The 16,682-nt window shown below is 41.3% G+C and overlaps 1 protein-coding gene across 1 annotated transcript in view; it reads left to right on the top strand.

Annotated features, from left to right (window-relative positions):
• Positions 1-1,609: 1,609 nt before the first annotated feature.
• The window catches only part of LOC114027903 (thymidine kinase 2, mitochondrial-like), a 46,633-nt gene continuing 31,560 nt past the window's right edge, over positions 1,610-16,682 (top strand). The window contains exons 1-3 of the mRNA XM_027842079.1: positions 1,610-1,863; positions 5,369-5,406; positions 7,952-8,026. Coding sequence (XP_027697880.1) covers positions 1,659-1,863; positions 5,369-5,406; positions 7,952-8,026 — 318 coding nt within the window. The 5' untranslated portion in view covers positions 1,610-1,658. The remainder of the gene's footprint in view (positions 1,864-5,368; positions 5,407-7,951; positions 8,027-16,682) is intronic.

The raw sequence follows: 16,682 nt of genomic DNA, 5'->3' as shown, positions 1-16,682 counted from the left end.
CTTCTCTTTCTTCAAAGACCTTGCTGAAGAGAATCTGGAACTGGGTGTCTTGAAGCTGGAAGCCAGAATCAAAAGCATCTCTTTTCTCCTTAGCTTCAGACAACTTTGCCCTAATGCAGGCACAGAGCACTCCAACAACAAGTAGTATCTTAAGCAATTAAAAAAAATACTCAGTGACTCTGATTCCCACCCCCCCAAAGGAAAACAAGCCTTTGTAACATATAAGCATTATAAAGTAAAATAGATGTGCAAATGTTCCATGTCCAAAAATGTATGTCTCATTTTGCACCTTGGGTCCATCATCCCTCTGTCAGGAGGTAACATCATCATCATCATCATCATCATCAGATCTCTGTCCAGTCATTGTATTGATGAGAATCCTCAAGGCTTTCAAGGTTGTTTTTCTTCCTAATGTTGCTATTGAATAGTTCGTTCTCCTTGCTCTGTTCATTTCACTGTGCATCACTTCATATTTCCCAGGGTTCTCTGAAACTGTCCATTTCCTCATTTCTTATGGCACAACAATATTCCGTCACAGTCATATCTCACAAGTTTTTCAGCCACTACTCAGTTCTTTGCTACAAAAAGAGCTGCTATAAAATCGGGACTGTGTTTTATCTAAACTTTTGGATAGCTAGTGCCTAGCACAGAACTTTGCATACAGCAAGTGCATATTTACTGATTGACCTGACTGTGTAAACCTTGTGGAAGGTTCCTATGCTGAAAGGTTTCAGGAGTGACTAGTTTGACTAATATCACATTGGTTCAGTCTGAGTCAGAAGGCCTGGACTCCAATCCTAGCTCTGTCACTGCAAAGAACTCTTGTGTGTATTCGCTTAGGATCAAAGAATCAGAGATCATCTAGACCTCGAACTTGGGTGTTTCTAAAAAAATTATTTTGACAACTGCATTTCATTATAGTCCTCCCCTCCCCCCCTCCATTAGAATGTTAGGCAGGGATTGTTTTTGCCTTTCTTTGTAAACCCAGCGCTCAGCACAGTGCCTGGTTCATACAGCAAGCGCTTAATGAATGCTTTCCGACTTGATTCTCCTTTGCAATCCTATATATTTTATTTTATCCATTTAAAAACATTGCTCTTTATGGTCATTTATTTTTATTATTTATTAATCGCCTAAAGGGGAGTCAATAATCTTCACCAGACTGTCAAAGGGGTCCATAACGCTATAAACTTCGGATCTGGTTCAACCCTGAAAGATGCAGCCAAAGACTTGCGGCGGAGGGTGGGGTAGGGTGGAGTGGGGTGGGGTGGGCATTGCGATGGCTGGCTAGCTAGTAGCAAAGCTAGGATCTGAAATGTGTTCCTTTAAGTCTCTGCCTTTTACTTTTTCCCCTGAATTACTTAAGCTGCGTCTTTGGGGCTGAAAACCTCGCGCGGCTTTTAGGTGGAAAAAGCCACGGAAGTCTCGGAAGCAGACAAGCCTGGGCTTGCTTTTCCTCCAGCGGGTGAAATAGGGAGGTGCGGCCTTAAGAGCCCGCCCCTCGAACGGCCCCCACGGCTGCCGCCGGCCACTGACAGTGGAAGGCTTGGCCCTTGGCAGCATCCCCCTCCGCCTCTCGCAGGAAGCCAAGCCCGCGTCAGGAGACTCTTGCGGAAGCATCGAAGGCTGGCAGCTTATGCGCAGGCCACTGGGGCTCCATGGTGCCAGTGCGCGCGTGGGTCCGGCTGCTGCTGAAGCCCCTGCATCCCCTCGGGCCCCAGCTAGCTCCTGCACCAGGCCACGGGAGGCTCCGCTCCCTGGCCCCACTGGTCCGGCTTCAGCACCTCTGGTCCCCGGGGCTGACCATGGCATCGGGCTCCGAGGGGAAGCTGCAGCGCGCTCCGCCCTATGGTTGGCCCATGGGTAATCCCCCTGTTTGTTTAGCTCTTTTACCCTGCTGAGGAAAGGCGACTCCCAGGCTTTCTCTGCTTTTTAGATTTGGAGCTGGAGAGGGCCCTTAGAACACAGATGGTTGGAACATAGAATGTTAGATCTGTTTGGAACCTGGAAACCGGATTTGTTAGAACTGGAAGGGCCGTTGGAACAGGTGTCGCAGATATAAGAGACGTTAGAATATAGAATGTTAGCGCTGTAAGAAACCTTACAACGTGCATTGTTAGAGCTGAAAGGGCTCTTAGAACTTGAGTGTCCCAGGTAGAAGGGACTTGACCTGTTCTAAAAGTATTAGAACATAGAATGTTGGAGCTGGGAAGGCCCTTAGAACAGGTGAAAGTATCACAGATATGAGGGACTTAACCTGTTCTAACATTATTAGAACCATAGAATGTTGAAGCTGGCAGGGCCCAAAGTGTCCCGGGCATAAGGGACACCGGCTTTATAGTTCTGGGCAAGTCACTTAAGCTGTCTCAGTTTTAGTTTTGTCATTTGTAAAACCTGCCTCAGGGCTTTTGTGAGGATCAAAAGAGGTGACATAGAAAATGAACTATGAAAATGTTAGCCATTATTATTATTAGTGTAGAAGGTTAGTGATGGAAGGAATCCAATCTTCCTCCTTTTTCTTGATGGTGCAACAGGCTTAGAGAGGTTTTATGGTTTGTCCGTGGTTACAGACATAATAAGTAGGAGGAAGGAAATATGCATTTATATAATGTCTGCTATGTGTCAGGCACTGTGCTAAGTTTGCAAATATTATCTCATTTGAACCTTACAACAATCCTGGGAGGTAGGTGCTGTTATAATCCCCACTTTACAGCTGAGGAAACTGAGGCAAACAGAGGTTAAGTTATTTTCCCAGAGTCACACAGCTAGTAAGTGTCAGAGGCTGGATTTAAATGTTGTAGAACCTATTTCCTGTTATATCTGGGCCAGGTTACTTAGACTACAGTTGATTCGTTGGTGTGGGTGCACCTTTTGAGTGCATATGGCAATCCCTTTGTGCCTTTTTGGCCTGTTCAATTCTTGTCCATACTCTTCTCTAAATACTTAAGAAAGAACTTATTGAGCGTGCTAGATGCCTCCTTTTTTTTTCCCCTTAACTGTAAAACCCACTTTACAGATGACAAAATGTGGTTGAGTTTTGCCTGAAGCCCCATGGTGTTACAGATGGAGCTGGAACCCCAGTTACTTCATATTTGTTCCAGCCCGCTTTTGAATGTATCACTGTCGCTTGTCCCTGTAGTCACAACCAATTTCAAGTTAGTTTGAAATGAATACTGTCTGGTGGAAAGAACACTATACAGTCTTTTGGGTGTGAGTCCTGGGCTTGAGTCCTAGCTCTTTTTATATGCTACTTGTATTACTTTCACTAAGTTATTTTTCCTCTCTGAGCTTTATTTTCCCCATCTGTAAAAAGGGAATAATAATAATTGTTTTATCTACTTAAGAGTTTTTTTGATGATCAAATGATATGAAGTATGTAAAGCTCTTTGTAAAAATGAAAGTCACCATGTAAATGTAAGCTATGACTGCTTTTTCCTATTCTCTGTACTCAACAATTCACTCACTGAATTGAAGGGGGTGAAGGTAGGGAAGGAAATAAGTATTAAGTGCCTCCTGTGTGCCAGGCACTGTGCCAAACACTTTACAAATACTATCTAATTTGAAGGGAAGAATAGTATAGCCTAAACATATAGTTCTGTCTTTTGAGTGCCTAGAATAGGCCCTTGTACACAGTAAGTACTTAATAAATGTTTATTGAATGGTAAAACTCTCTCCTTAGTTTATTTGTATTTTTAATGGACCCCAGCCTCTGAGTGGGGAGAAAGGAAGATATTTGGGTCTCATGGAGTCCAATAGTTTCATTTTATAGATGAAGAAAGTGAGGCCCAGGGAGATTAAGTGACTTGCAACTAGTCTGTAGTAGAGCAAAGATTAGAGCCCAGGTTCTGGGACTCCAAGGCCAGCGCTATTTCCATGAAACCATAAATGTTTCATGGTCTGTATTCCTGGAGCAAGAGTGATTATTGTCATTAATCATCATTTGGCAGTTTTGTTGGGTTATTTTCATGCTCCCCTTTTGAAGCATATTTTGCTTTACTCATTGGTGTAAGTTTAAATTCTGGCTTCAAAAGTAAAATGTTGCCAAGTCATGCCTTTCATGGGCTAGAGCAGAGGTTCTCAAACTTATTTGGCCTTCCACCTTCTTTAAAAAAAAGTACTCAGTGTACCCGTGGAAATCTACTTTCTTTAACCCTTTAATGGTTTTAAAAAATGTCATTTCAAAAAAAAAAATAATTTTTAAAAATGCTGCATTTTAAATTTAATGATTTTGTTAATTTGTGTTTTTCCCTGCATTGAAATTTTGATGATGCAGTATTACATCATGTAACCATATAGTTTTGTATTGTAAACAAGTAATTACACACACACATTCCTGCCGATGCATGCTGGACTTCCCCAAGATACACTTGCCTGCCAACACTTGCTTGTTAAGACCTGTTGTCGGACTTGACCACTGATTGGTTATAACTTGCATTTTGTGTGTTTATTTGGAAAATAATGTAATCACTACAACTTGACTCTGTTACACAGCACGGTTTTTCAAATTTTTCTTCTCTTCTCTTCTTTCCTTATGCTCCCACTGCCCCCTTATTTTTATTCAACATCCCTCAATTGGCGTGAGGCTACTACGACTCTGGGCGGGGTATCACCTACTTTGGGAACCTCTAAGAGTACTTCTTCAGAAGTAACCTCCTTGGGTGCTCTCCTGCTGAGCTGCTAAGTAGTGCCTGTGGTTTCAATGATAAACTGCTACTTGCCATAGTGGTTAAAGTGCCGGCCTTAGGCACTTATGAGCTGTGTGACCCTGGGCAAGTCACTTGACCCTTTTTATTTCAGTTTTCTCATCTGTAAAATGAGCTGGAGAAGAAAATGGCAAACCACCCCAGTGTCTCTGCCAAGAAAACCCAAATGGGGTCACAATCAGACACAGCTGAATGACAGCAACAAGGCCATGCTGGAACATGGAAGGCCATGTGTAGTTTTACATAGTTTTTCCAAAATTTTGATTAGGGAGGTGAAATTTATTATTATTACTTTAATAATTTGTTGTTGTTGACTCATGTCCAATTCTGTGACCACATGTACCACAGCACACTAGGCCAGGGATGGGGAACCTGCAGCCTCGAGGCTACATGTGGTCCTCTAGGTCCTCAAGTACGGCTTTTTGACTGAATCCAAACTTCACAGAACAAGTCCCCATAATAAGAGGATTTTATTATTTTAAATAAAAATAACTTAATTTAAACTCAGGTCCTCCTGACTCTAGGGCCAGTGCTCTATCCACTGCACCACCTAGCTGCCTCATTTCGTGTAGACTTCATGATATAATAAGATAAACCCAAATACAGTGATATTTAGCCTCCTTGAAATAACTGTTTCAACTATGATTACTTCTTTTCTTTTTTAGATAAACATGAGAAAAATGAAAGGGACCAGAAGTCAGTGGTAAGTACTTATTTATATCCACACCCTCTATTGTAGGGGATATGTTTATACTTTGTCTTGAGATTTTTAGAAATGTAATTCAGTGTAACACACATTTATTAATCATCCACTGTGTGGAAGGGATACAGAGATACAAATAAGAAAGTCTTTGCCAACCAGGACCTTATAATTTTACTGAAGGAAATACAACATAAACACTGATAAGTAAATCCTAGAGAATTTGAGGAGGAAAGCATTAATGAGGGCAGGGAGGTGGGGAGGAATTGGGTCAAGCTTCTCTTAGGAAGCTCAGGGGGATTCTCAGAGGTGGAGGTGAACAGAGAGTGCATTCTAAGCTGGAGGCCATCTTAGGGGAGATGCACTGTTAAGTGCCAATTTTTCTGGAACGTAATAATGTGAAACGAGTTTACAGATGTGAGTAGGGGCCAGATTGCCAGGTTGGTGAAAAAGATTATAAAATAATTGATGAAGCAAGAAATAACACTTTTTAAGGATTTGTGGAATTGACATCTTGTATTAGAAGCAGTTAGTTAGAACAGTTCTAGACTTGGATTTAGGAAGTCCAGAATTCAGATCTTCTCTCTGAGGCTTACTAGCCAGGCAGCTAGGTGGTACATTGGTTTGAGTGCCTGCTCCTGAGTCTGGAGGACCTGAGTTCAAATCTGACCTCAGACACTTCCTAGCTATGTGACCCTGGGTAAGTCATTTAACCCTATTTGTCTCCCAGAAAAAAAAAGTGAGAATGAGGCTTACTAGCTATGTGGCTCTGGTCAAATCAATGGGCATAATAATAGCATCTATCTTACAGAGTTGTGAGAATTATGAGGTTATTTGTAAAGCACTTTGAAAACTTTATAGTGCTACTTAAATGCTAACTATCATTATTACTACTACTAATACCCTCATATCTTCACTTTGTATCAGAGCTGCTTTAACAGAGTTATTTTTCACCTTTATCTCTCTCAGAAGGCAGAAAGAACGTAGGATTGGGAAGCAGTAGGCCTTGGTATCAGTCCTGGTCCTACTACTGACAGACTGTGGCTTTGGGCAAGTCACTTTCCTTGTCTGAGCCTCATCTAGAAAAATGAAGGCATTGGACCAGATCTCTTTTAGCTCTAAAGCTATGATCCTGTAGGATACTCATTCCCTTTTGAGCCTCAATTTCCTCTTTTACAAAATGGAGGTCATAATACTTTCACACTGTCTACCTGTCAGTGTTGTTATGAAGAAAATGCCTTGTAAACCTTAAGTCTTGTGAGTCAAGTCAACAAGCATTTATTAAGACCCTACTATGTGCCAGATGCTCTCCTGAGCAGTGGGAATACAAGACAAGGCAAAAATGTCCTGATTTGCTAAGAGTCCACAATCTAATGGAAGAGACAACATGCGAATAACTTGTTACAAGTAAGATAAATATAGGATTAAATAGGGATAATCACAGAGGATAAGGAACTAGTTTTTTTTTTAAATCATTTGGAGACAATTGGAAGTAAGTGACTTGACTAGGGTCTAAGACTAAGTATCTGAGGCTCGATTTGAACTCGGATACTCCCAACTCCAGGTCTGGTGCTGTATCCACTGTGCCACCTAGCTCTTTTTTTTTTTTAATTTGGAGGCAGTCAAGGTTAAAGGAATTATCATTGAGGGGGACTGGGGAAAGGTTTCTTGTACAAGGTGAGATTTTAGCTAGGACTTGGAGGAAGCCAGGAGGCAGACAGAGGTGAGAAGGGAAAGCATTCCAGGCCTGGAGGGACAGCCAGTGAAAATGAAGAGTCAGGAAATGGAGCGTCTTGTAAGAAACAGCAAGGAGGCCAGTGTCACTGTTACTGTCACTAGGGTACATGGAGGAGAGTAAAGTGGAAGAAGAGTGGAAGCGACCAGGCAGTGAAGGGCTTTGAAAACCCTGGGAGGTGTCTTCATCCTCCTCCTCCTCCTCCTCCTCCTCCTCCTCTTTCTTTCTTAGCTCTTTCACAGGAGCATTCTGAGAAATTAGAATAAATCATCATAAATACAAACATCAGTTTGCTTATTTTTATCCATAAAAACAAATGCATTGTTTGCTTATTAATCATCTCAATGACTGTATGTTCACTGTATGGTGGTTATTATTACTCCACTAAAGCCTTCTTCTAATCCCACCTCCTATTCTGACCCTGGGTTCAAGGCCATGCCAACACAGCTCCAGTTCGGGTCCCTCCCACCACATAAGAAAGGCTCATGGATGGAATATGTATGTCTCTTATCTCAAGACCAGTCTGGCCACGTGCAGGAAGCCTCATCACTAAAGGGCTAGCCATGAGTGGATCAGTTTTCACATCAGCTCAAAGGGACCTACTAAAGTATGAAAGGGTTTCCCTCTGCCTTCGTAGAGGGAGTAGCAACACTGAGGAAATCAGGAATCCTTGAACTACTGAAGTTATAGTTGTTATTTATAGATCTAGCTGACACTGTGGCTCTTTGTTTCCCATCCACCCCCACCATGACTGTTATCCTGATCCCTGATATTTCTGGGTCTTATATCTAATAACAATTTATCTTTCATCAGATCTGTATCGAAGGTAACATCGCGAGTGGGAAAACGACATGCCTGGAGTACTTTTCTAAAACCACTGACATTGAGGTACTGATCCAGAAGTATTGTGCAAGATTGTATAAGAAGTATTGGATAAAGCTGAGAGAGTCTAACCGGATGAGGCAATTGTGAAAACATCATGGTCTTCCAGGGTCTAGTTGGGATCTAAGTATGATCATTGCCTACTGGACATTCAAGGTCTTTCATAGACCTTCTCCAAATCAATCCTTCAAACCCCTTACAAGTGAATTGTTGTTGTTAGTGTTATTATTAATCAGTCAGTAAGCATTTATTAAGTACCTGCTACCCGACAGGCACTGTGCCAAGCCCTGGGGGATACAAAAAGAGGCAAAAGACAGTCCCTGCCCTCAAGGAGCTTACACTCTAATGGGGAAGACAACAAGAAAACAAATATGGACAAGCAAACTAATCATACAGTATTAATAAGAAGTAATTAACAAACAGAAGGTACTAGAATCAAGAGGGCTTGGGAAAGGCTTCCTATAGAAGATGGGGTTTTAGTTGGGGCTAAATTATCTATTATTTTTATCATTATTATTTTGTTGTTATTTTCTCATTCTTATGTTCAAAGGTTCAGGTAGAAATGGTTGTGGGACAAGTCACTATCCTGCTATTTAAACATATTTAATGTTTTGTGGACTGTTCCATAGATGGATAAAATAATTACTTTTTGTAATTGAGTACAGGCTTTAAAATATAAGTTCATCCTCTATAGACTCACTGAAATAGCATTCAGTCCAATAGCAGACAAGGCAACAGGGAAGAAAATAACTGAGCCTGTTCCTATATCTCTTCTGTGTCTTCTAGACATTGTGTTCTGAATAATTTTATTATTATTATTATTATTATTATTATTATTATAATCATCATCATCTCATAGGAATTTTCAGACTTCCTGCATTCTGGGCAAACTGTTCTGCTCCTTGCTTCCATTCTTATTCTGCCCTCTCCTGTCCCTGGGTTTTTGCTTCTCCCCAAAGCCTGGAATAATCTCTCTTCCAATTCCATCTGTTGGAGTGCCTTCTTTTCTTCAAGGCCCCCCTCCAATGCTGCCGCTTCTATGAAGCCTTCTTGTATCCTTCCCTCTCACCCCACAAATGAATGCAATTTCTCCTTTCTCAGTTTTCTAATAGCATTTTGTCTGAATCAGTTCTTAACCTTGGGTCCATGGATCCCTAGAGTGTTTGTGTGTAGATTTCAAGGGGTTTGTGACCTTGGATGGGAAAAAAGTGACATAATAATAGCTAACATTGATGTAGGTTTGCAAAGTGCTTTATAGATATTAAGCTCACCAGATCCTCACCACAACCCTGGGAGGTAGGTGCTGTTATTTTAATAATAATAATTATAGTAGCTAATGTTTATATAGTGTTTGCTATGTAAACTGTGCTAAGTGCTTTACAATTATTATCTCATTTGCTCCTCACAACATCCCTGGGAGGGAGACGGGTGCTATTATTATCCCTGTTTTACAGTTGAGGAAACTGAGGCAGATGGAGGTTAAGTGACTTGCATTCACTGAAGACTTCAGTGGATCTGTGATCTTCAATGTGGATGATTTTCTCCCCCATCACAGCTTGTAATCCCTCCACACCCTCTCATCCAATAGGATTCTTGTTATTCATGCCTGTGGAATTATTGTGCATTAGAGCTGGAAGGATCTTAGATACCAACTTGCTAGCTCCCATGCCTTTATTTTGAAAGAGAAAGTGATTGCCCAAAGTTATACATATAGTAAGTGGAAGGGCCAAGAGATTAGGATCCAGGTTGTGAGCTCTCCCTGTCCCTCCCCACTCTGCCAACTAGACAATTCTTGACCCCGTGAAACCAGGGGTGATGCCTGCCCTGAGACTCAAAGGAGAGAATTCTCTCACTTCACTTTGTGAATGTAAGCAGTAAAGCAAATTCTCCCTGATGCTGGGGGCTGAGAAGCAAGGGTGTGTAGGGAATAGAGGGCCAGTCTCAGAGTCCGGAAGACCTGGGTGCAAGCCGGGATAGATCCCTTAGGACCACAAGGCAGTTAATTCTGGAAGGCCCCAAGTTACAGGTGAATTCCTCCTTTGTATCAGAGGATGGAGTTTCTACCTTGGGAGTTCTTCTCATTGCTGAAATTGCAGGTCCAGAATTCCACCCCTTCCACAAAGACCCCAAAACAATTACTTGAAAAACAAGGATATTTAATCTGCCCCCACTTATTTGCTTGCTTTGCTATGAGGAGTTTGTAGGATCACAGACCCCTCAAAAGCCAACTGGTCCAACCCCCTCATTTTATAGAGAATAGCTAACATCTCTATAGCTATTTAAGCTTTGCAGAGTACTTTGTAAATATGTTCTTTTTTTGTGCTTCCAACAATCCTGGGAGGTAGGTGCTGATACAGTTATCTATTCCATATCTTAACTGTCCCCGTCTTGGTTTTGATACACTGTGAGTCTATATAAGAAATTAAATGGGAATTTTTTGAGAGTTTCGTGGAAGCTGCAGATGACACTTGAGGGTCAGCAGATGACACAGAAAAAGTTTAGAAACTTAGAAATGCTTAAAATATGTGCATAGCATCGTATAATATTGACATATTTTGTCTTTTAATACCATAAATATACACAATTTCTTTTTTAAAGTTAAAATACGACCAAATACTTAACCCAAATTTTACAATAAGGTTCTGTAAACATATACAAGAAAAAGAAAAAGAAAAAATTCGGACTTCTTCTCTGGAATGAAGGGAGGGCCAAAAAATTTGATGCAGATTTTCCAGGTTGTGGGGGCATGGCAGTCCTAACCCTCGTGATATGGAAGGGATAACTGTATTATCCTCATTTTCCAGAAGAGGAAACTGAGGCAAACAGAAATTGACTTTCCCAGGGTCACACAGTATAAATCTGGTCAGGCCAGATTTATACTCAGGCTTTCTTGTCTCCAGGTTCAGCACTCTATCCATTTCACCTGGATAGCATTACTACAGATGACAAAACTGAGACCCTGGAGGGCCAAGAGTAATATGTAATAAGCCTCATGGATGGTATTGAAACCCATGTTCCAGGACTCATTTTCTTCTTCTGCTTCCCTGAATCTTCTCTTTTTCTGTCAGGGATTCCACCAGTCTTCCCATTTATCCAGGGAAATTTAAGCTCTCAGTGGCATTCTCTAGTCCTCACTCATCTCACATATCCACACTGTTGTCCTTGGTGTAAGTCTCTTGCCTCTACTCACGTAACAGCCATCCTGATTCAGGTTCTTACCACCTCTCACATGGACTATGGCAGGAGCCTTCTGGTTGGTCTCCCGCTTTGGGTCTTCCATCCCTCCTCTCCAGGCATCTTCTCTGGCTGATCCCCCTGCCTGGAACCCTTCCTTTCTCTGGCTGTGAGTACTGACCTCTTGACTTCAAGTCCCTGCTAAAATCCCATCTATAGGAAGCCTTCTTCTAGAGGAACCCCTTGGATTCTAGTACCTTCCCTCTGCTGGTTATTTTCTATTTATCTTGCACATAGTTTGCTTTGTACATATTTGTTTGCATGTTGTCTCCCCATTAGATTGGAAGCTCCTTGAAAGCAGGGATGTCTTTTGCTTCTTTTTGTATCCCCAGTGCTCAGCACAGTGCCTGACCCACACTAAGCCTTAATTAATAAATGCTTGTTGACTGCTCCTTCCATGATACCACCAGCACTTTCTGCTCTATTTCAGCCCTAGTTGATAGGGATTAGATAAATAAAAAGTGTTTTATTATTCATTTCTCCCCAGGGGAAAGGAGCTAGGAAACCTGTTGCTAAAGATTGCTGCCAGCTACAATTCAGCTAGCCAGCTCTCCATGTACTAACAGGCCCTCGCTGAGGCCAGAGCCCAGTTAGAGACAGAGTTCTCTAGGGAGGTGTATTAATGGCAAAGCCTGAGGCATTCCCGGAAACATTCCTGAGTGTGACTAGGGTGCCCAGTACTTCAAAAGGAACTCTGTGCCCTAATGGGATAAATAGTCATTGACTCGTGATGTTTCTGATTTCAGTAGGTGTGTGTCTTGCCCAGTAAAATACCAAAGGAGGAAGGGAAAGAAAACTTGAAGATGAATTCCATCCCCTTAGGGGAGGCATAATAGCAGCTTAATCATTCACTTTGCGATCTGTTGTGCTCTAGGGGGCAGCGAATTTATAGCGGGAGGACCTCGAATTAGGACTTTGCCACTTATTTTGTGACCTTGAACAAGTTAATGTCTCTGGGCTTCAGTTTTCTAATTTATAAAATTCATTAATGCTTATATGTTCCACTTGTGGATCAGGTACTTGGTACTTGGTGATGGGCATGCAAGAACAAAAGTATCACTGTCCCAGCCCTCAAGAGCTTATTGGAGCTTGGTGGGGGTGGGGTGAGGAGAGGGACACGTACACAAATAAGTCAATACAAAACATACAAAATAAACGTAAGTTTTTTTGTGGGGGAAGGGCACTAGCATATGGGGCGGTATTGAACTGATACTCTAAGGAAGCTTGGGATTCTGTGAGGGGCAGGTGAGAAGGGCAGGTGTACATTCTAGGATGGAGAGGGGGGAACCTATGAGAAGGGAGATGGGATGTCATTTATGCGGATCAGCAAATTGGCCAGCTTGGTCGGACCATAGAACTATGTGAAGGTTAGTAATGTAGCAGAGGTGTCAAATGTGCTGCCCACAACACTCCTGAGTGGGTGTGAACCAGATTAAAATATAATTGGGAAATATTTGACAAAATGAATATATACAGTAAAATGCAGATATTACATTTTAAAACCAAGTCAATATGCAGCCCCCAGGGGTCCTTATGTACAGTATAGTGGCCTCCTATTCTTTTTGTACATCATTGGTATACAGTACACTTGGAAAGGTAGGCCAGAGGCAGACTGTGAAGGTCTTTAAATGCCAAACAGAGGAATGAGCATTTTATCTACTACTCCTTGAAAAAGCTGTCTGTATTCCTTTTCTCTACTTCCTTTCCTTTCTCTCCTTACTTGCCTCTTAGGAGTCTGGTGTCTGATGTTATCATGCAAATGAAACTGCTATACCATAAGCTAATTTGGAGAACATGGAATAGTTTATTTGTCAGATCTATGGATAGGGGAAGAATTTAGGACCAAATAAAATATAGAGGGCATTACAATATATAAAACAGGTAATTTTGATTATATAAAATTAAAAAGTTTTTGCACAAACAAAACCAGTACAACTAAAATTAAAAGGAAAGCAGAAAATTGGGTAAATTTTTTTTTTTTGCAACAAGTGTCTCTGAAAAAGGCCTCATTTCTCAAATATACAGAAAACTGAATCTAATTTATAAAAATACAAGTCATTCTCCAATTGATAAAGGGTATGAACAGGCAGTTTTCAGACAAAGAAATCAAAGCTTTCTATAGTCACCAGAAAAAATGCTCCAACAATCTCTTAATTGCCACATTTGACAGTATTTTCTCAGTCCTTGTTCTTGATTTACCAGCTTCATTTGACACTGTTGACCCTCCTTGCCTCCTGGATATTCTCTCCTCTCTAGGTTTCCATGACACTGCTCTCACCTAATTTTCCCTGAATGTTCTTCTCCATTGTCTTTGCTGGCTCACTATCCATATCATGTATCTTAACTGTGGGTATGCCCCAGGGATGTGAGCTGTACCCTCTTCTCTTCTCTCAGTAACCTCATCGTCTTCTGTGGGTTTGTTGGGTTTAATATGATTCATAGATATATCTGTATCTACCTATAGTTGTAGATATTGATACAGATGATAAATACTGGTATAAATACATTATATGTATCTAGAAAGAGATAGCTATATGTAGATAGAGGTTTCTATCTACATACAGCTATTTCTTTATCATCTACCTGCCATCTATTATCTATCAATGTATATATCTATGTATAAAGGTATGTATGTATGTATGTATGTATATATGTATCTATTATCTATCACCCCAGTGTCTCCCCTGAGCTTCAGTCTTGGGACACCAGTTGTCTATGGGATATTCAAGCTGGATTGCCCTTGGACATTTCAAACCATCACCCATTGCCTATTAGACATTTCAAACTGGATGTCCCAGAGACATCTTAAAATCCACATATCCTAAACTGAACTCATCTTTTCCCCCAAGCCCTCTTTTCTTCTAAACTTCATTATTTCTATTGAAGACACCATCACCCCTCTACCTTCCCAAGTTTGTAGCTTCCCCTCTATCCTTGATTCCACACTCCCCCTCATCACATATGGTCAGTCAGTTTTCTTATATTTCTGTTTCTACCTCTATGACCTCTTTCCTAAATGATCCGTCATCCCTGCCCACACACATAGCTACTAGCTTAGTTCGGACCTTATTACCTCTCACCTGGATTACTAAAGCTGCCTCTGGACTGGGCTCTCTGCCTTAGATTCTCATCACTGTAGTCTCCCCAACACACTGTCAAAGTTGTTTTCTTTAAACTCAAGGATAGGGGCTTCCTCCTCCAGGCAAACACTCACCCAGAATGGATTCTATTTATACTCCGAACAGAAATTGGGTTTTCCAGTTAGGTAGGGAGCATGTGCTTTGGGGCCTAGGAGTAATCTCATCACCCCGCCATGCCCTTCAGATACTGCCTGACCTTTTCAGAAGTTGGATCTTAATAGAAATAGGAAGAAAAGGGTAGATCAAAAATTAATAATAAGTTATTAATGTAATAGTAAAATATTAATTTCTCTCAATAACTGGCCCAAATTTATCTTTCCAGCCTAGTTGGATGGACATTGCTTGGACATTACTCTCCTGTACACACTGATCAGCCAAACTGGCCCACTCTGTGTTGCTTACACACCCTTCTCCATGCCTCTGCATTGGCTATTCCACAAGCCTGGGATGCATTCCACGTTCCTTCTGCCTCATAGAGTACCTACCTCTCTTCCTTCAAGAAGACTCAGGCACCTTCTGCATGAATGTATCTTCCTACTGCTATCCCCCTCCCCCGGCTTGCCTACCTTCCCAGACTACCTTGTATTTAATAACTCTTTTGCATTTATTCTCTTTAAATTTATTCTGTATACACACATACCCCCCCACATATATATGTATATATGTATGTGTGTATATATATATATATACATATAAATATAAATATTCCCCCCATTAGAATGTTAGCTCCTATGACTTGGGAATTGTTTAATTCATCATTATACTTATGTTCCTAGCACCTGGCACATATTTGGCCCTTAATAAGTGCTTGTTGATTATTTTTTTTCTTGGGTAGGGGAATTTTATCTTCAGACTTGTGTTTTGGGAATTATATCAATTTCACCTATGTGTGGAGAATGGAGAGACTGGAGGAAGGGAGACTTAATTAGGAGGATGCTGCAGTAGTCCAGGTAAGAAGTGATAAGGGTCTTTTTAGTGGAAAGGAGAAGACTAAGAGAGAAATATTGTGGAGGTAAAACTTACAGTAGAGTTAGTGTTTGCAGCCAGCTGGCCCTAAGCAGCCCACAAACTAGCCGACCTAAACTAGATTAAAATGTAATTGGGAATTTTTTAACAAAATAAGTAAAAATATAATATAACACAGGTAATGTTAATTTGTGATTTTCTAAGCCAAGATACTGGCTTGTGAATTGTGGACTTTTGAGAGTCCTTTGGACAGCAAGGAGATCAAATCAGTCAGTAATTGGTTCAAACTATTCACTCAGAGGTCAAATACTGAAAATTAAATACTCTGGCCACATAATGAGAAGGTGGGACTCATTGGAAAAGACTCTGATATTGGGAAAGATTGAAGGCAAAAGGAGAAGGGGATGGCAGAGGATAAGATGGAGAGATAGGGTCATATGAACTTGGAGAGACTTCAGGACATAATGGAGGATAGATGGGTCCATGGTCCATGGGATCATGAAGAGTCAGACATGGTTGGATAACAACAAAAAACAATATGCTGCCACAGGGATCCATTTCCATTTGACTTTGACGTAACTGCCCACAGATTGGGCAACTGATTGAAAATGGGGAGTGAGGGACTGTGAAGGGTCACGGATTACACCGAAGCGGTAAACGTGAGACAGAAAAAGTAAATTTAGAAAGGTGGAAGCTTTGGAGGGAGAAGATAATGAGTTCTGCTTTGTGAATGTTGCAGTTTAGATATTTATAGGGAGGCCAGTGGGCAGTTTTGTCCATCCTTCATCCTGCAAGCTGAGAGGCACTAAATTCAAGAGGGAGTGAGTAGAGCTTGGACTCATGTCCCTTACAGTCTCTCTCAGCCGTAAATCTGTGTGAATATGTGTGACATATGATGTAATCTGAATTGGATTTCCGAGGCAGTTGGTGAGACATGATTGAAGATAGACTGTAGCAGAATAAAAAGGGTGTCCCAAAAGTCTTCATGCAGGTTTTTTTTTTTTTTTAAAGCAAAGAAACCTATTTCTCCAAGTCAATAGCAAAACCAGAATGAGAGAGTATATATCAGACAATACAGTGTGAAGGAGCTTTCCCATTGGGAGCGAGGTAACTCTGCTGGAACAAGAGAGAGAGTCCTAGATATCATCTCAGGGGACATTGCCTGAATCTCTAGTGTAGTCGCCTGGGGACATAGGGAGATTGCCAGCTCCTCTCATGACATTTTCTTCCCAGTCTTTTCCTTTCAGCAACCTGAAATGGAACTGACAGCTGTCCTTCAGCTTGCAGTGTTGCCTGGGATACCAGGGTTAAGTGACTTACCC

The sequence above is a fragment of the Vombatus ursinus genome, unplaced genomic scaffold, assembly GCF_900497805.2.
Source record: "Vombatus ursinus unplaced genomic scaffold, bare-nosed wombat genome assembly UNPS02014864.1, whole genome shotgun sequence".
In the NCBI taxonomy this organism is placed as follows: domain Eukaryota; kingdom Metazoa; phylum Chordata; class Mammalia; order Diprotodontia; family Vombatidae; genus Vombatus; species Vombatus ursinus.
Note: the sequence above shows the minus strand (reverse complement) of the source record. Positions and strands in the feature narration are given on the sequence as shown.